The 27574-nt window shown below is 44.0% G+C and overlaps 1 protein-coding gene across 1 annotated transcript in view; it reads left to right on the plus strand.

The window, feature by feature from the left end:
- ZNF507 (zinc finger protein 507) overlaps positions 1 to 27574 on the plus strand; it is a 94287-nt gene that overhangs the window by 53106 nt on the left and 13607 nt on the right. The window contains exons 3-5 of the mRNA XM_069217603.1: positions 2609 to 2723; positions 8020 to 8131; positions 10556 to 10660. Coding sequence (XP_069073704.1) covers positions 2609 to 2723; positions 8020 to 8131; positions 10556 to 10660 — 332 coding nt within the window. The remainder of the gene's footprint in view (positions 1 to 2608; positions 2724 to 8019; positions 8132 to 10555; positions 10661 to 27574) is intronic.

Genomic DNA, 27574 nt, shown 5'->3' on the forward strand with positions numbered 1-27574 from the left:
GACCAAGTGTTGCCTGGGGTACTGCCTGAGACAGTCGCGGTTGGTCCTGCAACTGTAAGTCATTCTCTGTGTGGGGGTCTCCCACTCCCTCGATGCCAGAAGTTCCTAATGAGCTGCAACCCACTGCCGCTTGTTCACTGAAGTGCCTCATCGAATACCTTACCTTAAGATAGGACTTAAAGAAGGGGGATATTTTTTAGGTTTGATTTGACAGCAGGGATTTTTTTCCTAGTTTTAGTAACTTTGTAATTATTCTTATCATTCCCCTTTTCACTTTCAGTTTTAGGCAAGGTTTGCCTCTCTTGTTCCCTGCTTCGCCTCATGCCGTCACCTCTGCCCCAATCTGTTTCCTCCAAGCTCTCCCCCAACTTGGGTCCTACCACTTCACGCCGATTGGCTTCTTCCCTATGGAGGGGCCAAACCACGGCCCCTCTCCCTTGGTACCTTTGTGCTTCCTCCTCCTCCGTTGTCATCCTCGGTGTCTCCGTATCTCCTTGCGTGAACTGCAGCACGTCCGTGCTTGTGCTGACTCTGCCGGTGTTCCCTCAGAGGGGAACCCACGCTGCAACTCGACGTGAGCGTCGGAGCTCCAGACCAGCCTGTATCCAGCTGAGGATCCCGGGAAGACGGTCGGCGTCTCGAGAAGGGAAACCGCACACATTTTATTGATGCCGGCAATGACGTTTCCCGACATTAACAATCGTAGAAAAAGACCCAGGTAAGCGCCTTAGCGCGCTGCCGCCCCTGCAGACGCCATGTTTTCTCTCCACTATATATCGCATTTCGTTGAGGGAAGTTGTGGTGCCAGACTTGTACTAATGCAGAAATGTGACTGACTGAGAGAAGAGTTGAAAAGTCTTTGTAAAGGAAAGGTCATAGGACCTCTTAAGGCCTCAAGTTAAGACCAGAAGGTAAGGTAATTGTGTGTTGATTTACATGGTCTGAATGGCAGTAGATAGGTGGATAAGACACCCTCTCCCCATCATTTGAGATATTGACTACATTGAGAGGTGAAGGTATTTCAAACTCATGAATTGTCGAACACTTAGAACTAAATAATTCGACTTCCTCAGTCACAAAGCACCTTAGATAGTATGAAACATAACAATTGTTAAGAAATAAATTTTCTGATTAACTTATGTCTCAGCTTGTTTTTTTTTTTCCCAGCGGGCTGTTCACAAGTTATTTAAGGTATTCCTACAGTTTAGTGTTTTCAGGATGATATATTGATACAGGGGGGGCAAGCGTTAGTTAACATGGTGGTGTGACAAGAACTGAGCATTGTGAGGGTATCTGGATTGACAGTGAGGATAAAGGATTGCAAGTTTGTGGTTGCGGTAGTTGGGAATATTAAACATACTGTATCTGGTGTTGAGGTTGGATCAAAGATGAATTTGGTGGGAGCTATAGATAATGCTCCTAATCCAGTCAACTATATACTTCTATATTACAAAATTTGTGGACCAGTTGGCTGACATAATCCAAGTGTTGAGGCTATGGTTTTGAAACGATGTGATGCCACAGACGACAAGATAATTTTCATTGATGCTAGTGCATATGGATTATGGCTGTGATGATGCAGAAGAAAAATGCTGCAGAGAGGCTGATGGCTTTTGCATAGAGGACCTTTGGAGCTGCTGATAACAGCTACTGAGAAATAGGAAAGGAGGTTCTGGTGTGTTGCTGGGAGTACTGCAGCTCAGTGCAAAGCTATAGTGTGTAAACTAAGAACCAACCACAAGCTTTTGATTAAAATGGAAGGGTGTGGGTAGAACCCACTCATTGTATAGCAATGGGGTTACAGGAATATACATTTGGTTTTAATATTTCTTTCTTGAAAAATAAATATTCAGTTGTCTGGCTTGCATATAGAAGGTGGGGAAGATGAAATAGTTAAGGATTGAGTTGTAGCTGGTGTAAAATATGATTGTAATGGAGCGGTAACCATAGAAGAGTAGGTGAACAGTATTGATGTGGATGACGTTTCGTGGTGGTTGAAGAAATATACAGCAACTAGCTGGCCTCTGGTACTGGCGAATAGTGGTGTGCTGTTAAAGTATAAGTTGGTGTGGTCTGAATTGCCAGATAAGGATAGGATTGTTCTTAGAGTGGAGATGTTGGTGTCGGCATGTCTTGGATGAAGCTTAAATTGAGATATTGCAAAAAGGTCATGGACGTATGACTTAGTGACCAGAAGAAATGGGTATAATGTTTGGTGGTCTTGAATGGATCCAGAAATGGATAGATTTGTCCGAAATTGGGTGGCCTGTGTTATGAGTGATAAGCTTGATTAGTCAAGGAAATGCTAATTGTATTGAATATCGCCAGAGAGCATGGCATAGAGTTGCTAGAGACATCGCAGAGCCGTATTGTTTGGGTGGAGCGTCTGACTGCATGTGGTTAGTTTGCAGTTCGATTAGCAAAATCAACCAGTGATTTGCTTACTGTAATAGCCTTTTTCCCCTCTTTCCATGCCATAAAATTAAGAGGTTGTCTTCTATTCTTGAGGCACACAGAAATGATCTCCATATAAATTAGGATTTGTATGTGTAAAAGAAAACAAAACCGATATGACTTTACCTGATCATCTTTAGTTTGTGTCTTTCAGAGCCAACTGAGAAACCATGAGCGAGATCAGCACAGTCTTCAGGATGCCGTCTCAGCGGCTAGCGAATCATCACCTGCTTGTAATAGTAATGTAGAGGGAAAAAGTACTTCTGAAGGTAAATGAATTGTTCAGGTAGATTTTAGAAACTGAGTTGGTACACTGTAAACCTTGCTGCCAGTGCTGTGCTCTCATTCATTAAGATGGTTATTGAGAACACAATTGTTTTTAAAATATGGTGTGACATCTATAAAAACAATGTTGTACATTCCAAATACCAAATTCTGCATACTTGGGTTAATGCTTATATCCTTTGGATTTTTTACTGACATGCACTCTAATGCTGTAATTAGATGGCCTGATCATATTAGCCTAGGTCTCCAAGCCTCTGATAGACTTTCCTTGGAGGCAAGAATGCAGTTGAAAGCGACTTGCCCATTAGAGCCTATGCCAGAAGATTACCTCTTATTTGGAGAGTAAACCAAAATCTCATGGTTTCTTTTAGTAGTTGGGCAGACCTGACATTGCCTCACTGAAAGTGGCAATATTTAAATAAAACTAATACCTCTCAATGAATGTATAGCTTTCCAGCAGCAGAGCTAGGCAGGAAAGGTATTTTGATTGATAGAGATGGAAGTAAGAAGTACTATATTACAATTCATTACCTCCACTTCATCTGCAAAGTAAATTAGGCAGTCCTCCATAATGTTGGTAACAGAAGCATAACAGACAGTCTAACAACACTGGTCAGGGCTATCTTACTTCTTCGTGTTGGTGTCCCCTTATATCTTAAGGACTTGGAGAAGATCCATGGGTCCCTTGAAATCTATCAGGTTCTGAAATAAATTCAGGTTCTCCAGCAACCCTCCTCCCACTCTGGATCGCTGTCATCTCCTCCCACCCCTGTCTGTGTTTTTTCCAGCATTCCTTTTAAGTTTGAGAAGCTCTTCATATTGTAAAACTGGTGCCTATTTCAAGAATCTCTCAGAAGATTTATTCCCTTTTTTTATTGTAATAAAATGTCAGGGAATCTTTTGTGTCATCCTGGGTTCCACTACCTCAGTTGCTAAATTATTTCCAAATGGCTATTGGGGCATAGTGTGGGACTATGAGCCATTAAGAAATATTTTTTTATTTCCACCATGCAACCACAGGCATAACTCAAGTCCTTGTCTTAGACGGAGTTAATGAGGGAATTTTGCTATAGGTGTATGGTGCTCCTCTTTAGCTTGACCTTATTGACAAATGTCTTCACTACTTTACCAATGCCATGGCACCTGTAATGGGCCTCTTCATACACTAGGTTATAGACGTATAATGTGACTGCCTGGTGGTGGTGGTGGTGGTGGGGGAATGAGGAGAGGTGGTTTGTTCCTTCAAGTGAGCCCAAGGCTCCCTTGAGAAAATGACTATGAAACTTTTATTTTGCAGCTGCCTCGGATTTGTTCCCTGTAAACAAATCAAAATGTTGCCTGGTCTTGACTCATGAAGTCCTGATTGGAGGTTTGCTGGACACAGCTGAAAATAGCAACCTCCTTTCTGCCGGTCAAACCCCTTTCTCATAGAGATTGATAGCTTTTTGAAATGATACTGTCACATTTCAGTATTGTTTTCTCATACCTAAATGATTCAGAATAGGAGAGCTGGAACTCTGATTACTCTTTTCCCTTTATGTATTTTTAAACCATGAACCCTACAAAAGCCTGGTTTTGCGTTATCTTAAGGCCCAAGAGAGACTTCAGTTGAGTTTCAGAGAGGCAAGAGATGAACAACAAGCTACACTGTGAGCCACGCAGGCCTGCTCGGAGTTAATGTTATGGGCCACCGAAGGCCAATTTAATGCTCTCAATACATGGTCCATTCTTTGATTTCTTGGTATGTTTGCAACAGCTTTTTAGTTCTATTTCTAATTTCCTGACTAAGGCCTTGGAGAGGCATGAATACTGGGCATAGAGTAATTGAGCTAGTAGGAATGATTATATAGTTCTAAATTTGAGAAAAAAGCAGTGGTCTCTGCGCTAGGTTTTGCCAGTTGAATAAGGCACCATGCCCCATGTGATTATTTACTATCCTCCTTCAGAAATTTGTCAGCTTCATGGGGTCTTTGGGCCTAACTACAAACCTCTCAAAAACTTACACCATGCTCTCTGGACCTAAATCCATGAAACCAAGTAGTGTATATCTCCAAGGCTATCCGGTTACCTCCACCCAGGGTGTTGTTTACCTGGGGGGTGGTCCTTGATGCCAAGGGAAACTGGGGATCATGTAAGTATAAACCCACCCTAAGGTTTGCCAGTGCTGCTGGGTGTATTTACAGCCTAGCATCTCACATCGGCAGAAAACAAACCTATGACCCCCTTGCTGGAGACATTTAGGAGTAAATGCCTCCCTTTTGTTAACTATGTGGCTGGTATATGGGGCTATTCCAACACTTTTGCCCTCCAAACCAAAGAGAAGAGGGTCCTACGCTCTCTGTCGGGTGTACCACCAGCCTGTGCCACTTACATTGTCTGTCAGGAGCTTGGTGTTGGGTTTGTTGACAATGTCTTCAAATTGGCCCTGTTGGTGCTTTGTTGTGCTATTTGGGCAAATCCACATGCAAGCTTAAACAGCAAAGTGATCTTGGATTGCCTTGCTTGTGTTAGAGGTCCAGCCATTCTTTGGTTCCTATACATTAAAAAAGGAATTGTCTGAGTTAGGGGACACATGAACTCTATTCTTCCCCCTCCACCATATATAAGTTGGACCTAACTTTGGTCATGAGGGTGTTTCTAACTAGGAATAAAAAGCGTAGACATGAATGTGAAATGTCTAAAAGTTAATTTTTTCTTCTAGGAAGTACGTTAACCTGGAAACCACCCACAACATGGAACCGCATCTGTCTTGGGCGAATACTACCTGGGGCTCTCTTTTTAACTAGATTTAGGCTTGATATGGTCAGGCATTTAAGCTTTCCATTGTGTTAATTTGATCCTACAAATGTGTTCATCTGCCCCTTTTACTTTCTTCTGTATGTACTATAGGCTTTACTCTAAAATGTTTCTCATTCCACTAATTAAATCATGTGGTATTAGAAGTGCTGAGGCTCTGGTGTATTTCTGAACTCTCCTACACTGTTATAGCATTCTCATTTCTAAAGTGTGCCCTGGCCAAAAGAAAATTAATGGCCTTTTAATGGTGTTAAGCTGTGTCTTGCTGGTACTTCCTGTATGGTTTTATTTGATTGGTTTACCATGTATTTATTCATTTGCTGATTGTGTGAGACTTGAGACTGTTTTTTACTGTTTTTAACATTTGTACTGTGCTTTTGTGGCTGTGCTTCTACTGCTGAAATAAAGCCTATCTATCTACTATCCTGTCAAACTCTTAGGTTTTTGATTTTGCATTTTGCCACAATGTGAAATTGTGTAGGTATGTCTGTGGTTGACTTTATTGAGGTTACTCAAGACTCCCAGAAATTGGACCTTTTGTATTTGAAAGCATTGAGCCTTAATGAGCTGCCTTTCATCAAGGCTTCTATAATGCGCATGCATCTTGTCAAAGCGTTCTATAGCCATAGAAGTCGAGCCACTGAGTAAAAGCTGCTTGCTACCTGCATATGAATAACCTGTGAGCCATGACTCTGTAATTAACTCACTTAGGCCAAAGATGTCTTCAGTGGCAGGAATACCTCACTCCCATGTCTTGTGAACTCCGATCTACATTTACCAAATTATATAGATTGTGACATTTAGTCCAAGTAGAAACTTTGCCGACCAACATCTTGTCAAGATGCTTTTGTCATTTCTTGTGAGTAGCAAAATTGTGCCAAAAATCAAAGGAATGTCCAGAAATACTATACTATGGTTGTTACCAGCATAAACAGTGGAGACAGTTTGAAAAGGAGGGTGTATGCCCACTGTCAAGGTCGCGTAGGACACAGGAGTGAATGCTTAGGTTGTCTTCGAATTTTAGCAGTGACCTTGGCTGAGACTGAACTAGTAGCTGATAATTGCGTGGCTTGGTAGGGTCTAGTGTGGCTTTCTTGAGTAATAGTTTTACTAACCTTTTGTGATTTGTTTCAGTCATCCAGGTAAGTGGTGGTTTCAAATGATACTCTATGAAATTCTGTTGATGTGAATGATGATATTGTTAAACATGATCAAATTGTTATGTCATGTTAACGGTTTCTGCATTCCTCTTTAGGGTCGAGCATGCAAGCGCTCTAGCCTGTTGTAATCTCTCTCTGGGCTTTTATCCACCCCCACTCTTGTTATTCATTCATTGATGTGCTTGTCTTAAATGCTTCATTTTTATATGTGCATTTTATGAATAGTCCCTCATTTTGTGTGTTGCGTTCAATCCCTAGGCGATTTAACTAAGTGAACATTTCTGTTGGCCATCTCACTTCCTTCTGTTACAGCGTGTGATGGCCCCTTCTCCAGTTTCGGTTTGCCTTTAATCCCAGCTGCGATCCTTTCTAGACATTCATGCAGGGAACCAATAGCTCTCGCACTCACACTCACGGCGACAGTGGCTCTTTGAATCTGCTTGCTTCTGTCAACTGTTTTACTTTTCAGTTTCAATTTATGTGGCAAAAGTCCAGTTAGAATTTACAACGCAAATAGCTCTAACGCGAACAAACGCGAGACCCATTGCATTCCAAATGCTTGTTTAAATTGAAATGGTCACTGACCCTTAAGTACTTCATCCACAGGTTAACCACATACATTAATTACCTGTGACCTACAGAAAATCACATGTAATGCTTTCCAGATTTGTAGTACATTTATAATTAAAAACCTTCCACGGTTGGAAGAAAAGAGAGCAACCCGATTACATATACCGTATTTTCCGGCGTATAAGACGACTTTTTAACCCATGAAAATCTTCTCAAAAGTCGGGGGTCGTCTTATACGCCAGGGGTCGTTTTATAAGCTGGTATACGGCCCAAACCCTATATTTTAACAGGGAAAGTAGGGGGTCGTCTTATACGCCCAGTCGTCTAATACACCGGAAAATATGGTAGGTAATATTTTAACCTGCAATGAACAGTAAGGGGCACTAATCAGTGCTCTGCCTCTTGCAGCATACATTTAACTTTGTTAATAGGACCGTCATGTATTGAAATAATTTGTTGCAAAATATGCAAAGTTTCATAGTTCTTTAGTCCACTTTTCAGTTCTCCATATGCACAATTTTTCTTGCATTAGTAGTGTTTTGTCTGTCTCATTGGTAGCATTCCAAAGAATACATTTTTGCTAAACATAAAAAAGGCTTGCAGAGAAATGTTGAAATATTTGCAGAGATAAATTACCATTTGCATCCCGCACAGGCCCTGTACAAATTCTGCATGTTATCAGCAAAGCTGTACTAAATAAAAAGTAAAAAGTGGTCCAACATACAGTGCCTTTACTTTTTTATTTTTTTTATAGCTCAGTCTGCATCCCAGAAATTCTACAAATGTGATGTGTGTGAATATACGAGTATCTCATACATAGGTGTACGAAATCACAGAAGAATTCATAACTCTGACAAGCCCTACAGGTGAGCATGAAATGTTGTAAATTGAAAATGCAGAAAACTGGTAATCAAGGTTCTGGCTCAACTAAACTAATATATGATTGTATGCGCTGAAGTTGGAGCCTACTCTCCAAAGTGGCTCTGGAATACTCAGCGGAACGCTTGCATGGTAGGTGCAATATAAAGAGTTAAGGATCGAGGGACTTCATATTGATATGTCTCACCTGAGACAGCGCATGCAAGACCTTTTTTCTGTTTTTTCCTACATACAGGGGGCGTAGGGGCTGTTCACTGTTTCCCATTGATTGGCTTAATTGTCAGTCTCATATGCTTTCTTTTCATTAGTTGGTGTGTGTGGCATTCATCTCCACTTCTTATGTTGATCCCTCCCTTGAAGCATCACCCAAGTACTTGTGTCCTTCCACTACTCCCTAATTGGGCGCTATTTTTTTCTTTTTTTCAAAGCACTGGACTCTAGTCTCCCTTGTTTCCTCATTGTCCCTGCCCTCCATGTTGTTTCACTCTGTGTTACTTGTGCCCCCCTCCCGTCCTACTCTCCTCATTGTTGCTTGCCTTCTACCACTGTGCGTTTGGTTACTTTGTTGCTGCTTGCCCCACTACTGACTTTTGTTGTTTGCCCCACCCGCTGACTGTGTCATTGCTTGCCCCCCACCCGCTGACTGTGTCATTGCTTGCCCCCCACCCGCTGACTGTGTCATTGCTTGCCCCCCACCCGCTGACTGTGTCATTGCTTGCCCCCCACCCGCTGACTGTGTCATTGCTTGCCCCCCACCCGCTGACTGTGTCATTGCTTGCCCCCCACCCGCTGACTGTCATTGCTTGCCCCCCACCCGCTGTCTGTGTCATTGCTTGCCCCCCACCCGCTGTCTGTGTCATTGCTTGCCCCCCACCCGCTGTCTGTGTCATTGCTTGCCCCCCACCCGCTGTCTGTGTTACTGTTTCTCTCCAGCCACCTCCCGCTTTCAGTGTTGTTGCTTGCCCACAAGTGCTTTTCATGTTGCTTGCCCACTCCAGCTCTCCTTGTTGTTACTCTCCCTTCCACCCACCCGACATGCTGTCTGCGTTGTGACCTTCTCCAGTCCCTCTTTGCTGCCTCCCAGCCCCATCCTGGGAAAAGCACTCTCATGTGGCCAGTCCCGGGTGCGTCACAATGCTTTTTTTCCTACCACACCTTACGTCCCTGTTGCATCTCCTTCAGAAAAAAAGCACTGAGACAGTTAGCACTGACCTTTCCACTGGACTAAGTGGTTATATATTTCATGCTCTTTGGGGGCAGCATGCTAGTTGCTACCATTTTACGGCAGAGAGCAGGATCTTGGCAAAGCCTCTGTGCTCACCTTAGATTTCCATAGTTGAAGTGTGTCCCTAGGAGAGGGGCGCCACTGCACAGATTTAGCTTGTCCACTTGTTGTGGTAGTGAAGTTTCTGCTAATGTGGAGCAGTAGCGTGTGTGCGAATGTGGGATTTCTAGTGCTTAGCAGCAAAGTAAGTATGTATGTCTGTGCGAAGGAGATTTGTGTGGTGTTCTCTTGCCTTGTCACCCTACTTCCTCCACTCCCTCGTCTGTGTTTCTTGTCCACAACCACCTGTTCCCCCCCCCCCCCCCCCTCATAACACAAAAAAGTAATGTGACAGAAACGTCGCCGGATGCGCCATACTGACTTTTTCCCCACACCACTTGTTGTCAATGTTGCCTCCTCAACCTGGCGTCCTCCCCACCAGGAGTAACAAAAAAGCGCTACTACCCACCAGCGCTGAGTGTCATGGTGTTGCTGCACGACAGCTATGCTGCAGTGCAACATGGCTAAACGTTGACAAAGCCAATAGCCCTTGTGGGTTAGATCTACTGGCTTTTCCAATGCTGTGTTTTGGTTGAGGTGAACATGCAAGCGCCTTCCACAAAGTGGTTGTTCTTTGGAATAGGGAATTGTTCTAGTGGATCATACAGGGTGCTGCTAAATGCAGAAGTAGACATAGGTGACTTATTCCCCCTTAATGCTCAAGATTGAAATCACTGTCCATTTATTGACATTCAAAAAATGAATCTCATCCAGAGGGTATTAATGTGTGCTGAATTTGTGAACTTAGAAATGATTGATTCACTGAAACGGCCAGGAGAGATGAAAGATACTTGTTTGCCACCAAACAAATCGACATAATCCAAGTGTGTAATTTATGTATGGAAGGAGTTTATTAGTTAGTATTCCATGATGTCTATTTTGATTTAATTTTTCTACGCAGAAAGTTATGTTGGAAAGAAATTACTGCTTTGGGTCCTGTCATTTACAACTGTCGGATTCAAAATATTCACACACTAAATATCTCTAAATGTACCGTTAGGTGTGAGTGTCATATGCGGAACTGTCTGAATAATGTTTTCTACCACAGCAAGCTCGAGATAGCTTTCACCAATCTATTTTCCTTCAGATGTCGCATATGTGACTTTGCCACCACAAACATGAATAGTTTGAAGTGTCATATGAAACGCCACCCACAGGAGCACCAAGCAGTGGAGCTTATGGAGCAGTACAAGTATGTACGAGTTATTATTTACCCAAGCACTGAACAGAAGTCTTTTTATTGGGTTGCCTTTCAGTTGGTCTGCATTTGCCACTGGCGCACCTGATATGTTTCCTGAAAAACATTGATGAATGACTATAAGAAATGTGTGTTAACGCTTCTAAGTGCTTCAACCTATTTGTACTTATTTTACCTTACGGTGGTGGAGTGCGTGATCTAACCCCAATGCAACGTCTACAGGAAGTTTAATGTCTTTTCTCTTAGCTGTGTTTGTATTTTTCTCTGTTTATTCAGTTTTATACCGTTTAAATTAGAAATGTAAGCAAGCTTTAGGTTTTATGTATATTGTTATTTCTGTATAGTATTCAGTTTTTATGATTCCTTATCTGACCTCTTTCCGCAGCTTAAGTGTTTTGGTCACTTTGTCCAGTCTGTAGAAAGTCAGTCAGGGAATCGGACTCAAAGGTTATTCGCTTTGGCAAAGGCAATAATCATAAAATATGGCAAAGACTTTGTTGTTTCCACTTCCTGTTTTGAGCAAGATTTTCATGCTCAAAGTGATGCACAGTAACGTTTGACACAGTTAACTGAATAAGGGGTTACTAGCATTACTGAGAAACCTGAACAAAGAATGTTGCAAAGAAAAATAATTTGGTCGAGATGACAAAAATAAAGCCCTGTACACTGAACCTAAGATTGGACAAACCAGTGCAGTAACCAGCTAAGCCAACTAAATAATTTGAAATACCATAAAGGGACCTACAGAGGTATTCAAAGCTACAGCATTCTGAAAACCATAAAACTGTTTCTCTCTCTTACACTTAATTATCCAACACACTGGTATGTGCTTCGTCCCATAAACATGATAACCACACCTCGGTGTTCATCAAGAGCGACATGGAAACACTTCCCACTTCCCACATTCCCTAAAACAACGCTCTTCCAACTCCAAATCCCAAACTGGCAAATTAGATATCTAATGAACATGCCCTAAATTTCAAGTTCTCTGGAAAGTGGTTTCCCCTTATGTCTGCACAAGACATTCAAGGTTCCCTTGTCCATGCCTCACCCTTGAACATCTTACTGTATTTATGGAGGTAAATACCAGCTTCATAACCAGATGGGAATTAGAAGCCCTTTGGCAATGCTTGATGACAATAGATGTCTATAGCAATTTACGCGAAACAACCAAATATAGACTTCCCCGAAGATGGAAAACTGACATCTAATCTACAAGACGAAGAGTCAGACCGGAAAAAAAAACATGGCACCTCCATGGTTAGTGGAACAGCAACCATAGTATTCCTTATATTGAGATTAAGGATACTGGAATTATGCACTTAAACCAAGCGGGTAGACCAGTAACACTTACAGAACAGAGCTCTCTTTGCTCATTTGTTAACACTAATGAGCTCTACATCATAAAATAATTCCAGCCTGTGTGTTATACTTTGGATAACTGGTGTTGGGTAAATGTGAAAACTGAGCACTGTCACAATCTAGAATAGGATTGGTGTCGGGAATTAATACAGTAGACAAAATAGTATATACCAGGATGCCGTAAGATTCTATAATCTCTTGGATACATCATTGAACTTTTGAAAAGCCCTTTAGTTGATTGACAGGTATTTTATATTTTGCTGGGAATAGGTATTTTAAATGAAGGGGTTGAAAATACTACAAGTTAATAAGACACAGTTTGGTCTAAGGGATAAGGCTAAGGTTATGGAACACGGTAAAGATCAGGGGTTGGGTACATTTAGGAGAGCGTGAATAAAATAAATATGCTTTGTAAAGAAATTTGAAGAAACACTTTTGTTTCGGCAAGACTAAGCTAGCCTCGCTACTTGAAGGTACCTGTTTGTGCTCTCATGCTGTTTTCCTCAGCCATGCAGCGGAGGTAGTGTGCCATATACCAGTGATGGATGGTAAGTTTTAAAAATGGCGGAGCAAAAAAGCTGTTTGTGACTTCGACATCACTAGTGACCCCAGGTGACCCAAAGAGGGTTTGTGGGGGAGAGTTTATTTGGCCCTCCATGAACATTTTGAGATATATAGGACAAAATGATGTGTTTTACAGCATTTTGGATAGGAATTTGAAGAAGGTTTAAAGAGAGAATTGTACACACAATTGAAATTTCCAGCTCTTTGGTTCCTTAGGAATGACATGACTATCTTAAATGATTTTCCTTGGGGCAATTGATTTGGTCTCAAACTTGTCCCTGTTAATTAAATTGAGCAAACTGTATTTGTCGTATTCCCTACTAGGAAACAGGTAAAAATTTTGCAAATCGGGGCTTTGTTCTTCATTTCTTTTTTTTTTCAAAGCACAAAACGTTATGTAATATGCCTAATATTAAGAGCCAAACTAAAATAAAAAATGGAGCAAAATATATTTGCTTTGTTTTGTTTTATTACACCAATGCAAAACGTAGAAGAAATCTCACACCATAATTTGTGAGAAATGTACAAATCAAATGTAGGAAACCTTCAGATATATCTCTACTTTGCTAAGTGTTACATGGTAGTATTTACAGTGTTCACCTACTTAGTAATGTCAGAGCCCCTCAGAAATATTATGGGCATGATGGTGATTATAAACACACCATTGTATAGAATGGAAAAGGCAGTGTGAACTGTTCTGCTCAGATGTAAGATAAACTAAACTAGACACCAGAAACACCAGAAACACACATGTTTCACTTTCTAATAAATGATGACCGCGACAGGCACAAATTGCTTAACTAGCTGTTTAGCGAATTTCACCACAGACTTGCTGTCCCTTAAAGTACGTTTGTAAAATCGATTTGCAGCCACTAGTGTGCAGCCCTTGGCTTTGTCTCCAACGCAGTCAGACATTTATATCTGAAAAATTAGTTTGATTGACACATTTTATTTGCTCGTACTGAAACTATACCAGCTAATGACCCCATCCCGTAGGTCATGATGACATTAAATGAAAAAATACATGAAAAATATCTAACACAAATTGCCACTGCGCATATGTACAGTTTAGCACAACCTGTTTGCACATATCTTTAAACATTACTATGAAAATGTTCTCCTACAACATGATGGGAAAATATTTTGTCATAATATGAAGAGCCCCAAATCAGAAACAATAATAATGCAGTTTGGGCGATGATCAGGCAAAAACGGCCTCCAAGTTGGACTGCACACACAATACACAGTTGACAATAGTTATATTGCACCATAAGGACTGCTGCGCATCTCTCGCATTTATAGTGAGTGTCCTCGAACCTGCAGAGGCAGATTGTAACTAAAGACTGAAATTAACACACAAGTGGCAGTCCGAGCTTTTTGAAACATAAACTAGATGTTATTTTGAACAAAAAAAGAGGAACGTTTAGGTAGTACTGTGTGTACACTAGTCGTTTAATAATACAAGGACACATACAAAGTGCTGCAAGGTTAGCACCCATGTCCACATGTCTGCAGTCCACAGTTCGATATGTCAGGCTTGTGTAAAGCACATTCTTCACACTGTTTTACGATTGCACTACCTCTGTTTACAAGGTACACTCCCCCTCCCCTACCCCCAACCCAATAGCCTTCCGTTGCCACCAAGTCAGTGTTCACCACTAAAAGAAATAAATGGCGAACCAGTCTCCTTTACCACTCAGTAAAACTAGGGGTTTGAAGAAAATCATGCACCACTGGGTGACAGCCAATACCGGTAGCTTCGGTGTCTAGGAGAGTACTTCATGGTGCGAGCAGGGACAGCCACATACAGGTATGTGCAAGTGCTCAGCAGTGCTGCACAGGACAAGATGATGGCACACACTTTGGTCTGCCCCACCTCTCCATACCCTAGTAGTTAGAGTTGCAGTGTTAAAAAGGAAAAGTCCTACAGCATAGCCAAAACAAGGATCAGAAGAAACATGGCAAATCTGTAAAGTGGTGGCAAAAGAAAGACCCTCAATGATTGGCTATATCATAGTGATGTCATTGAGTCCTGCCCCCACTCTGCCTGTTGCACACACTCTGTAGGAAAGCAAGCATAGATTGCGTCCTCTTACAGAGCCCATTCAGCCAGTCCAAATGCTGCGGTCATGTTATTTATTGCAATAGCACAAGAGCAGCATTAGGACTGGCTGGGCAAGGACACTCCACCCGTCCATTTGAGATCACAGAGCTATCTCTGTTTCTCAAGGCTCCTTATCATAGCAAAGCTTGCAAAAGACTGAAGTATGCATGCCAGGCTGGTCACGCACTGTAGAGGGCAGACCGCTCTGCCGTCAATGAGATGTCACCCACTAAGTGTCACGTCAGCCTGATTATCAGAATGGAATACAATTAGAATGCAAATGAAAGTAGAAATAAATGAAATATTCAGTTTTTCTGGCTGCGATTAGTGGGGTCAGTGGGTAACGCCCATTACACCTCTGTAGATGAGCTGCCCCTTCCTTACACCCTTGATATCTGAAATGCCTTCTTTGTGAATTGAGTGATTCAGGCCTCAACAAAACCTACCACTCCCTCGAGTTCTCAATTGTTGAGATAGTTTTAAGATACTGAAAGACAAGGTATACATTAAATGGCTGTCTGAGAAATAATCTGTTCTTCCTTCGTTATAACCGCACCTAGCCTTTGCTGGTGAAAAGCAGTAAGTCCCAGTATGGGCGTAAGCATGTTTATTCTAAAGGTGCAAGAGTGCTGTGGGTAGGCTATGGCTAATAAAGGTGAGTAGACACCCATGTAGTCACTCTCACCTTGTCAGTGTCTATAATGTATTTCTCAACTTGTGCACATGCTTACTGCAGGAAACTGACCTGGTGTGTGGTGAGCACCTATTATGTTATCACCTTATACCAGGTCCCGGTATCCCTGATTAGTGAAGTGTAGGCAGTGTCTAGGAAGCCAAGGCTCTCTAGAGGTAGATGTAGATGAGCAGCCAAGTCTTTTCTAGGAGCCATGTAAAGCTTATGCAATGCCACTATAGTCGCACAGCAACTTATCACACATGAAAGAACCACACAGTGTTACAAAAATAAAGGTACTTTATTGTAGTAACACACAGCAATTCTTATAGGCAGTCCATCCCCCTAGCCCCCCTCCGCCCCAATTCCCCCTCCAACTGGAGGTAATTACACACTAACTATTTACACATCAGCAATTAGGAAATAACATAAAAACAGCAAGCATTGGCAATACTTAATGAAAATAGTGAAGGCCCTAGGTGAGGGCCAAACCATATACTGAGGAAGCGTAATGTGAGATGCAGTCCCCCACCCAAGGATGTGGAGTTGTTAGGGGGGGACTGGAGGAGCTAGGAACCCCAAGAGGCGAGTACCAGAGTTACCCTCCAGCGACCAGGAGAACAGAGGTAAGTACCTGGTTTTCCCAAGGACTTAATAGGAAGACTTGGAAAAAGGATATGCAAGTACAGGACCAGACAAGAAGAAACCAAAGGTGGATTCCAGCAGTGTATGGGCACACAGTATCCCATGGCTAAGCTGGTTAGTCCTTTTTGCAATTTTAATTTGTGCATTTATCTCTCACATTTATCTCTCATATACACTCAACCTTCAAGCGCTGCGCCCTGTAGCACAATAGACGAAACACGGTGGTCATCACGCATTACAACACTTCCCACACATACTCAAAACAAAAATACCACCCTCACCATCCCACAGAGGTGTAGTAATAGCTATACCAGTGCTACAGTACAATACTGCAGATGAGTGGAGGCTCTTCTACTTGGCAGTCTTGAGCGCCAGAGTCCAGACAACTGCACCAGCCTGCCACTAAGATATAATTGGTCAGTGTTAGAGGTGTGTAAAGTTTATTAGTGGACAGGGCTCAAGTTACTTCAACTTGAAAAGCTGATAACTGTAGGGTCTGGGCGACATCTCTGCAATGCTGTCAGTCAAGAGCATGAGACCAAGTTCCTATGAGTCAGCCAGACTGACCCGATGCACTGCAACTAGCCTTCAAGGGGTAGTGTGTAGTTTGATATTCCAGGCTGGCAGGGTTCAGCATACTTTCATCTTCAGATGTTGATTAGCATCAGTAGGATGAGCTGGCAGGATGGGACCAATTCTGTAGGATTCAGCAAGGCTAGACCAAGAGATAGTGACCAGCTTTAATGTTGTGTGGCGTGCTGGCAGTGCTATCGTGCTTTGCATCTTCTAATGCTAGAAAGGCAGATTGGGGGCCATATTGCCACAATGCAGAGAGGCAGCAGGATGGGACCAAGCACCAAGGAATTAGCAAGGCTGGCTTGGGACTTTGCAACCAGCGTTAATGTGGAAGGTAGTAGTATACATTTTCCCTGAAATATGTATGTGTGGTCTAAAACTTTAACGCTCTTGCATTAACTAAGCAGAAAAAAAGCTCTGTGCTCCCAGAGCAGGTCAAAGCGGCAGTCTCCACTAGATTCAGTCAATACATGTGGCTGGGACCAACGTTCAGAGGGTTTTAAACTAGGAGTTGTCCAGGACAGAAAATAACACCTATTGGCAACTTTTGTTTTAGAAAAGGCATCTGGCTAGAGGGGAGGACACAGTTATTGGACAGGAGAGGGCCAGAATGGGATCAGACCAGACAAATGAGCTTGCAAGGGAAGTTAACTTTTGGAAGCATATTTAAAATGTTTTTTTACAAGGCTCACGGGTCCAAAATGAGTTGGGCTAAGACTGAGCAAATTGAGAGCTACCAAACTGAAGCGATGCTGCTGTCCTAGGCGAAATAATGGAAGCAGGGCAAGACTGCATTGTCATTTAAAAAAAAAAAATATTTTTATCCTGTGTTGTCCGCACTGCTAATAATGAATGTGGAAGTTGTTCTGGGGTTCTCATTATGTAAACTGGAAAGGACAAGGGCCTCTGGGATCCACAAAAATTATTGGCCATGTATGGAGGGGTGAGGTCAGCAAGGTAATATAAGGCAAGCATGTTTGATCTTGCATTGTTTAGGCAGCAACCACCATGTGTTTTGCCTCTCATGCTCGCACGTTCAGGGTACCACTGTAATTGGGAACTGAGGTATGGCTTGCCTGACTGGTGTTTATTGACCTTTGATAGTCTGAGAGGGGCTTGGGGGTGAACCCCTGCGCAAACTTCAGCTTCCTCCGGCCTAACTGGATTAGATGGTGTAGGAAAGGGCCATCTTTCTTGGCATGGTTACCCCCATTTTTCCGCCTGTTGTCAATGTGTTTGTGTTCACCGGGATCCTGCTAACCAGGACCCAAGTGGCTATGCTCTCTCCTACCTAAATTGGTAAATGTACCTTTACCTTTCCACAGTTGGAATACTGGTAAACCCATATAAGTCCCTAGTATATGGTTCCTGGGTACCCAGGGCATTGGGGTACCAGGGAATCCCTATGGGCTGCAGCAGTTAATCTACCATGCATATGGAGCCCATGCAAAGGAGTCTGCAGGTCTTCCATTGCAGTCTGCATGAAATGGGTTCATGCACCTGTTTTTTCACTACAGGTCACTGTAAGGCACCCCTATGGTAGACCCTCTCAACCCAGAGGGCAGGGTGCAGGTACCTGTGTGTGAGGGCACCCCTGCACTAGCAGAGGTGCCCCCACAAACTCCTGATCCATTTTCCTGGACTTTGTGAGTGCGAGGACACCATTTTAGGCATGTACTGGACATAGGTCACTACCTACGTCCAGCTAAATAATGGTAACTCTGAACCTGGGTATGTTTGGTATCAAACATGTCAGAATCATACCGGAGTACTGTTGCAAGTATTGGAAGTATGATTCCATGCACTCTGGGGGTGCCTTAGAGGACCACCGGCATTGCTGCCACCGGTCTTGCAGGGTTATCCGGGCAGCTCAAGCTTGCTGCCACCCCTCAGACAGGTTTCTGCCCTCCTGCTGCTTGATCTGAACACGCCCAGGAAGTCAGAACAAAGGATTTCCTTTGGGAGAGGGAGGTAACACCCTCTCCCTTTGAAAATAGGTGTGACTGGCCTGGGAGGGGTAGCCTCCCTAAGCCACTGGTATGCTTTGAAGAGCACATTTAGTGCCTTCCATGCATAAACCAGTCCACACTGGTTCAGGGACCCCTAGTCCCTGCTCTGGTACGAAACTGGACAATGGAAGGGGGATTGACCACTCCCCTGTCCATCACCACCCCAGGGTTGGTGCTCAGAGCTCCTCCAGAGGGTCCCTGCCTTCTGCCATCTTGTTTCCAAGGTTGGCAGAGAACTCTTGGAGCATCTAAGTGGCCAGTCTAGGCAGGTGACGTCAGAGCCCCCTCCTGATAGGTGCTTACCTTGCTAGGTGACCAATCCCACTTTCAGGGCTATTTAGGGTCTCTCTCTTGGGTGGGTCCTCCAATTCGGCTTGCAAGACTCCTTCAGGATTCCTCTGCAGCCTTCACTTTGACTTCCGGCCACTGGAACTGCGACTGGACACTCAAGGAACTGACAATGCTGCAATCAATGAAGAAGACTCTTCTGCAACATTGTTTCCACAACTCCTGCCAGCTTTGCAACATTTCCCCGGTCGTGCATCCTCAGAAAACAGCAACTCTTCAGCCTGCATAAGAAGAAGAAATCTCCCTTGGAGTGAAGAAGTCACTCCCCTGCAACCTCTGGCACCTACATCAAATGACGATCGGCTGCGTGGATCTCCCCTCACCTTGAGCTTTGTGGATCCTGCATTACATGTGGTGGTCCGGAGTAGTCCTCTTGGTCCTCTCTGCCAGCTGTCCAACTTTGGTGGAGGTAAGCCTTTGTCTTCCCAAGCAGGACAGTACACCCATGGACTGCATCTTTTGCAGCTGCCTAGGCTTGTTGGCATCTCCTCCAAAGGATCTTCAGGCTGCATGCAGATCCAGCCCCCAGCACTCCTTCCTGCAAAACACAGCCTTCTGCAGGGTTCTCCGGCAGAGTGGGATCCTCTTCTGTAGTGCTGCGTGGGCTCATTCTGCGACTTCTGTGTCCCCGCCCTGTGGGACTCCTGGAGGTGCTGCCTCTGCTCCTGTGGATTCTCGGCTATGCTGAGGGTCCCCTATGACACCCTCTCCTGGGTTGAATCCTCCTGGGCCTTGCTGGTCCCCAGCAGCACCACTTTTCCACTAGCCATGAGTTTGCCTTTGCCAAGGCTTGTTGGTGGAATTCCTGCACCGACACAAGTCTGCAATCTTCATTCCAGTGTGGGACATCTTCTGCATCCATCAGGAACTCTTCTCCGGCTCCAGGGCTGCAGTGCTGACCTTTTTCTTCTTCACCGTCAACCAACTCGTGCAAGTACAGTTCGGTGGGTAGTAGCTCCTACTCCTCCTGGACCCCACTGTGACTCTTGGACTTGGTCCCCTCTCTCCACAGGTCGTCCTCTTCAGGAATCCACCGCTGGTTTTCTTGCAGTCTTCTCTGGGTGTCTTCTTTTTCTTATTTTCCTCCTTTTGGGTGGTTTGGGGAAATTCCAGTGATTTACTCTTGTTTTCCTGGCCGCTGGGGTGTACTGTGTTACTTACCTCTGTGGTTTTCTAGTACTCCCAGCTCCCCTCTACACATTCCACTTACCTAGGTAGGAGTCCTGTGTTTGCATTCCATTTTTTTAGTATATGGTTTGTGCTTTCCCCAAGGTCACTATTGGTTATTGCTATTTGCACTATTTTCTAACCTTTTCTATGCCTATTTCTGATTACTAGTGTATATATTTAGTGTATTACTTACCTCCTGGCAGAGGGTTGCCCTTCTATTATTTTGTGGTATTGTGTTCCAAAAATAAAGTACCTTTATTTTTGTACAACTGAGTGTTTTCTTTCATGTGTGTACCCACCAATCCAGGTTCCTACAGATGGAATCTGGGCCTTTTAAAGTCTTTGTAGTTTCTGCTCCAAGTACCAGTCTAGATTGCAATTACACATCCTTCCTCTTTCATGGGGTGCAGTTATTCAGCAGTAGACAGTATTAAATAAATACAATAAAATGCTGCATGGCTACTGCTTTTCTCACCAGTTCTCATGATTGCCTTTTTGGCTTAATTTTACTCATTCAAGAGCATTTCTTACTGAGGCATGTTGCTGTATGGATTATCTGATAGAGACTTCTAGTTGCAAATTGCTTACCTTAGAATTTCCCCCAGGCATCAATCTGGACCCAGATATTTTTTCCTGATCAGTACTCCTGCATGCCATCAGGTAGAGTTGGCTGGCTCCGCGTCTGTCGTTGGTGCTGTGCACGCTGGATATGATGTTGCAGGACCTATATAGGTGCCACCCCGGCCTCCTGATGTCAGTTTACTTTCTTTCTGCTCTAGTCTGGTGTAGATTCGAAGAAGAGCTACCCTCAGTCACTTTTTGATTGGTCTTTTTTTGAAGTTTTGTCAACTATTTTGAATTGTTTTCACTCCTGGTGCGTCGATGTCGTTGCGCACGACCAGGTTCAAGTCTTGCTAATCCCTTCATCGGTCAATGTCTGTGACTGATCTGCATCTTGTGTGCTCGTGGTGTTTGGAGCACGACCACATCCTGAAATCGTGTTACGCGTATCGGGCTGTGATTCCAAAAGCTTTGAGGGAGCGGTCCCTAAAGCTTCTTGAGGCCCAGCACTCCACTCTGCTCGCTTCCGATCTTGGTCAACGGGAAGGTCCTGAGAACAGTCTTGGAGCCCCCATTCTTCGTTGTCCCACTCCAAGTCCTCAGGACGATCAGGTAAGTCGAGGCACAAGAAGTAGTTTAAGAAGAGCAAACAATCCTCAACTTCATTCCATCCATCGTTCAATGGAAAGAGGAAAAAGGAGCGTTGTGGTTCCAGGCCTCTGTCCTCAGAGTGTGTCTCTAGGTCAGCACCGCACCTCCCTAAGTTTCTGGGAGCTGGAGCAAACCCTGCCATACTCGGCGAGTTCTGTGAGATCATGCACCTCATATTTGGTCAGTCCAACTCTGCTGGAGCATCTTTGGCCCTGCAGAGTTGTCAGGGGCCCCCTGGGGTTCTGTGCCAGCAGCTTCAGCCTTGCCTCTTGAAGGCACCTATGGATCCGTTCCTCAATCTGAACCGGCATAGATCGTACCATCTCGACCTTCCCCGATGACTATTCAGACACCGACACTCCTGATGCCGCATTGCACATGGTCAGTGTTGACCCCACCATCGTTTCTGACACGAAGCTGGACCAGCGTCACATTATGCAGATTTCAACTTCGGCAGAGGCCTTGCTCCCTAGGTTGGATCCTGATCCTTATTTTCTTGGGCTAGGTTATGGTGAGGATTGGGAGGGGTCGCTGGACCCTTTGGAATACCAGCTTGAAGAGCCCGTGGACTGGCAGACGGACCTAGGTGATGCTAGTGGTCTGAACACTTCCCCTGACAGTGGCATCCTTTCTCTCCCTATTCTGGCTACGGAGGAGGAAGCGTCCTACTCCATGGTGGTAAGGAGAGGTGTTGGGCCTCGTGCTGCCTTCAGTGGCCGTCCGGACTAACCTCCTGACGGAGGTGCTTCAGCCTGGGTAGTCTTCTGCTGAACCCCTTTTTGCCCTTTACTGATGTCTTGCTGTGGACTTGGTCCAAATCCAGGATAGGGGCTCTTGTGAACAAGGCAATCACTGCCATACGCCAGCTTCATATGACCTAGTATTCCTGATGTAACATCTGACCCCCAAGAGCGTGGTTATCCAAGACTCCACATCCTCCTATTGTTAGTAGATTCCTTAATGGTCTTACCCATAGGTTTCTTCCATCGGCATTCATAATGACCCAATTGGATTTTAATCTGTTTTTTTACTTAATGTATGCTCCCTTTGAGCCGCTTCATAAATGTCCTCTCAGGCTTCTGTTGTTAAAAACATCCTCTTTTGTGGCCATCATATCTGCCCGTAGGGTGAGTGAGCTGCAGGCATTGTCATCTAAGCCATCCTACCTTTCCATCTATCCTGACAAAGTGCTACTTCGGGCCAGGCTTCCTTTTTATCAGACGTGGTCCTGCCCTTTCATTTAGGCCAATCAATCACCTTGAATACTTTTTACGCACCCCCTCATCCTTTCTAAGGAAGAGGAGAGACACCACCACCTGGACCCATAAAGAGCATTGGTGTTCTAACTTGATCCTACCAAAGAGTTCCAGGTGGATGATCAACTCAATGTTTGGTATGAGAGTGCGAGGAAAGGTCGAGCAGTGCAGAAGTGACCCATCTCTAGATGGGTTACTAAGGGCCCTAAAACTCTGTGCTTCTGACTAGCATAGTCCTTATCGGCCGCATCAAGATGCCCTCCATCCTGATTAATGTATAAGTCCCTGCACAGTGTGATCGGGGTCGACCGTAAATCCATTTAAGTGCTCAGAAAAATAAAAAAGTGAAGGTTATCTATGTTTGCTCCGTAGGAGCATAATGTGATTGTATGTGAGAAATATTGATGCTCAACAATCTCCCATATGTGTCTGAGGAGCACAATTTGGAATCGCACATGTTTTTACAAGCAAATATGGCTACCCCTCAGGTCTTAATACCCTTTATAATGCAAGCAATCGGTGAGAAGCCAAGGGATTCATGCAAATGCTTCCCAGCTCCTTCAGTGTGCGTCTCTTGTAGAATGATAATTATATTTGCCCTCAGAGCTTTAAGGTCTTCCACCACTCTGCTCCTTTTTACATTGTCATTCAGCCCACATATATTGACAGTCACAATTCACAACTGGGTTATGTACGCTGTAATACAAAATTAGATCACAGTTGCGACTGATCCCATATAACAGCATGCCTTGCTTGGAGAACACATTCAACTATTCCATGCTGGACTGTAAACCTGTCCGCGGAATCATTCAAAATTCACATCTCCTCGGTACCCACCCCTATCCCAAAACTTCTAGCATGTCCCCTCCTAAAACCCCAAACCCCTCCCCTCCTCTCCCTCTGGACCCATCACTTCCCCCCCCCCCCCATACCTCCCACCTCCCCCATCCCCAGACCTACGTCTTGAGGCAATCCGACCACCCTTGGCCTGAGCGACGACTCCCAAGCTCACCCTTTTCACCTACCTTCCCAGCTCAGTAAGAACCCAACACTCTAAACTGATGGAGAGAGAAAAAAGACAGGAAAAAAGAGAAATCTTTCCATCTAAAATAACAGAAAAAAAAAATATAAGACAAGGGTGGCTATCGCCATAGCACTTCAGCTGTGCACTATATAAGCCCTAACCATAACAAGTTCTAGTGTATCAATGTAGCCAGCTTGCCACTACCAAACCCAGATCCCTTTGCCATTCACTCTGCAGTTAAAAGTTCATCCAGGTATTCTTGAACTTTGATCTCCGATGTGAAGACCCGAGTATTGCCCTGGAATGTGATTTTGAGGCGAGAGGGGGTCATCAAATATACTTCGGCCCCCAACTCCTGGAATGGCTTAATTAGCTGTCTGAGCTTCCATCTCCTTTCGACCTTTACGTGACAAAAGTCTGGCCTAACAAAAAAGTTACTTCCTCAAAACGTTTTCATATATGGCCTGCCTCAACAGATAAATGCCAAAGTACACAATGACCGCTCTGGGACTGTCTGTGGTTTCATTTTGCCTGTGTCCCTACTTCTTCTGTATAAGAGGAAACCAGTAAGCTCTTTGGACCTCCAGATCTCAGTTCCATGATGAAAGTTAGTTCGTGACTGGGAAGAATGCATCCCCTGGGTTTGGGTGGGGCAGGGAAGGGTCATCTGACGCCATGAACAGCCCCACACCATCTACCAGAGCCTTAATGTCCTTACTGATAGATTTAGCCAGACTTGATGCCCAGGGTTCGTCTGTTTTGTTACCTGGCCTTTCATAGCAAGACTCGTGGTTATATGATCTGTTGCCACCTGCGGCTGTCTAGCGAGGTCCTGCCCAAAGTGTCTCCTCCAGCTTGTTCACGGGCTAGTTGTAAGCTCTTCAGTGGCATAGTTCTCCCGAGGACACCTAGCACTGCCCTCTATGCCCAGCACCCCGTATGTCTGCAGTGCATTGTACGTCTCAGCACTCTACTTGCACACCAAATAGTCCAGGTCATGTCTGCTGCTGCCGATGCTCTGACATCGAGCAAGCAGCAAATCTGTTTGCGTATCTCCAGGAGTACCCCAGGGCGATCAGACATACCACAGGTAACTTACCAGCACTCCATCATATTGCAAGCTGGGAGAGGAGTGGCTGACAAGACTGCTCACACGGGCACCATCTTGCGCCTCAGAACACCTTTTATTCAATAGTTTTATTATTCATGTTTTTAATTATCAGGAAGACACCCGTCCCTTTAGTTCTTCCTTCAAACTTAGCCCTTCTCTCTATTGCAGTAACAAAGTGTCCACCAGCTGATACTGTTTAAGTTCCTACCTTTCTCCTGCTTAGGATGGAGTGATGTTATCCACGTTGCTGGACATAGGATGATTAAGTTAAGATCGCTGCACAGTATTATGCACAAGCCTAGCCAAACAGTTGACCGAATGCAACACATACAAAATGCAACAAGATTGCCCTCATGTGACAAAAACAGGAGCACAACAAGTGTGTGTTGAGAGCTCCACTTTGGAGCTAGGATCATATACTAAGTTGTGTGCCAGCATCAAGTGGCTCTTATGAAGTCTTGTATTCTATTAATATCACACCAAGAAAGTACTGATGCCACTGTGTATAATATTCACCAGGTCTAGTGTTACTCCATTATTGCAATTCCGCTGCTAGGAAGGAAGATAACTCGGTATTACTCCATGCTGTTCCATATTCTGATGTGCAAGAAACTTAGAGTGCTGAGTTTTTTTTTCTTTTCTTTTTTTCTATTAGTGCCGACATTCTGCATAGCCTGCTCCTGAATCAGAATTTCAACAGGACTCTTAGCAAACCCTAAAGTGTTCTAAAAAGCTGACATGGTGGCGGTGATTTTCAGACACCTCATCAGAACACTCTTTAGTAGCAGCTGTGCACAATACAAGTATCTTTTCATTCATTCGTATTTCCTGCAGCACTCAAGTACCATGAACAATATGCACCAGTTTACCTAAGTTCTCTTCCACAAGCCTCTCAATTTACCATCATAAACCTCAACATTGACACATACGTGTAGCTTTTCATCCCTTTTCTTTTTTTTTTTTTTTTTTTTTACATCTTAGGCTTTTAATAAGTGTGCTAAATAAACTTGTATAAACGTTGCATGGAAGTTGTGATAGAGAAGGTAGGGAAACTATGTCCAAGAGAATTCCACTGTGAAAGTGTTACGTCTTCAGCACTTAATGAATTATGAACATGGACTTCATCCCCTAATATAGTTTACAGGCCTCTCCATGTGAGGTGAGTGACCTTGATGCATTCCTTCTCACTTTAAGCATGCTTACAAGGATGCAGTGATTGATGTGTCAAAAACAGTCTAAAAGTCAGTCAGGAACAGGTGACCTTGATTTTCTGTATGCAAGACGTGATGCAGATGTACTTTGGAAGCCCGAACTACCATTAGACCGACTGGGGAGTTTTTCAGATGATTCATCATTTTAAAAGTTATTGTTCCCTTTATAAGTATAGTCAGAAAAAGGAAACTAAAGATGCAATAGTGCCAACTGTAGTTTCTGCATTGAAATAACGTTTTTCTGGGTAGAAAAGCATCAACTATGTAGGAGCCAAAATGCTTTTGAACAAGACACTAACTGTATCCTCCATCCTACTACATGACATCCCACTAATAGTGGTGGACGAAATATTAAGATCTGCCGGCAGAATTTACAGAATTTTGCTGATTCAGTACTGGCAAAATTCCACCAGTCGCAGCATGTCAGGAGTTTTTCTTGAATGCGACTCCAATGCTGAAAGTTAGTGAGCAAGATTTGGTGTCCCCTGTCGTGATTTGCACTTGTTATGAGGACATTCAGCGAGACTTTTCCAATGCAGGCCATCACGACCATTCATGGTCTGAAGGCTGCTGCTTAAGTAGAAATCTACTGGAACAGCAGTAAAATCAACTCGAGTAGCTGCGCCCTGACATTTCAGTGTGAATCAGGCTTCAGGTGCTAAATCGCAGTGGCATGCCTATTTCTGCTCGTTGGCAGAACTCTGTGAAAATCTTGTGGGGTGTTTTTTGGTAACTGCGAGTTCCGCCCACCCTTACCTACTTACTACCACAGATAATAATTACAGTCTGCATCTTATTTCACACGTATATCATTTACATCTTCCATTCACTTGAATCAAGGAATGCTTCTTTTAAGTAATTGATACTGTATTGGATGAGCAACATAACTTTGCCCTTCTTGTTATCCTTGGCAACTTGACTCCAAACCTCAAGAATCACACAACCTAGTCTTTTCTCAGCTGTTTTTTTTTTTACCCACCCTCAACTACCCATCCCACAGTTTGTCACTTGGTAGAAACCACAACTCATATTGGGCACTGATTTCATCACACACATATAACCCTTCAGTTCCTCCCATCACACCTCCTCCATCCATCTCCAGATGCAAAATACACCCTGACTCAATCTGAGCTCTTTCTCTTTAGCTCACAATGATCTCTTCACTCCATCAGCTTCATCAATCTCATATGCACATCGAGATAAGCCTCTGAGACACATTTCTCACTCAGATCTTTTACCCTCTTTAACACCATGGATTCATCCTGGGATATCTTCTGAAGGCTGATCCATGGAACCCAGTATGTCCTCTTGGCTAAGCACCTTGAGGCTAACAAATGTTTTTAGACCTCTACACCCCTCTTGATAAACCCCAAACCTGTTGCTCTAAGACAGTGGTTCCCAACCTTTTGACTTCTGTGGACCCCCATTTTATCAATACTGGAGCCCGGGGACCCCCACTGAATCATTATTGGAACACGGGGACCCCCGAGGAGTCATTACTGATAGCTGGGACCTAATATTATTAAATGTTTTAAGCAGCCGCGGACCCCCTGAGGAGGCTTCGCGGACCCTCAGGGATCCCCGGCCCACAGTTTGGGAACCACTGCTCTAAGAACCTCTCTTCAGCCAAACACAAAATGCCG

Source organism: Pleurodeles waltl, chromosome 12, assembly GCF_031143425.1.
Source record: "Pleurodeles waltl isolate 20211129_DDA chromosome 12, aPleWal1.hap1.20221129, whole genome shotgun sequence".
NCBI classification, from domain to species: domain Eukaryota; kingdom Metazoa; phylum Chordata; class Amphibia; order Caudata; family Salamandridae; genus Pleurodeles; species Pleurodeles waltl.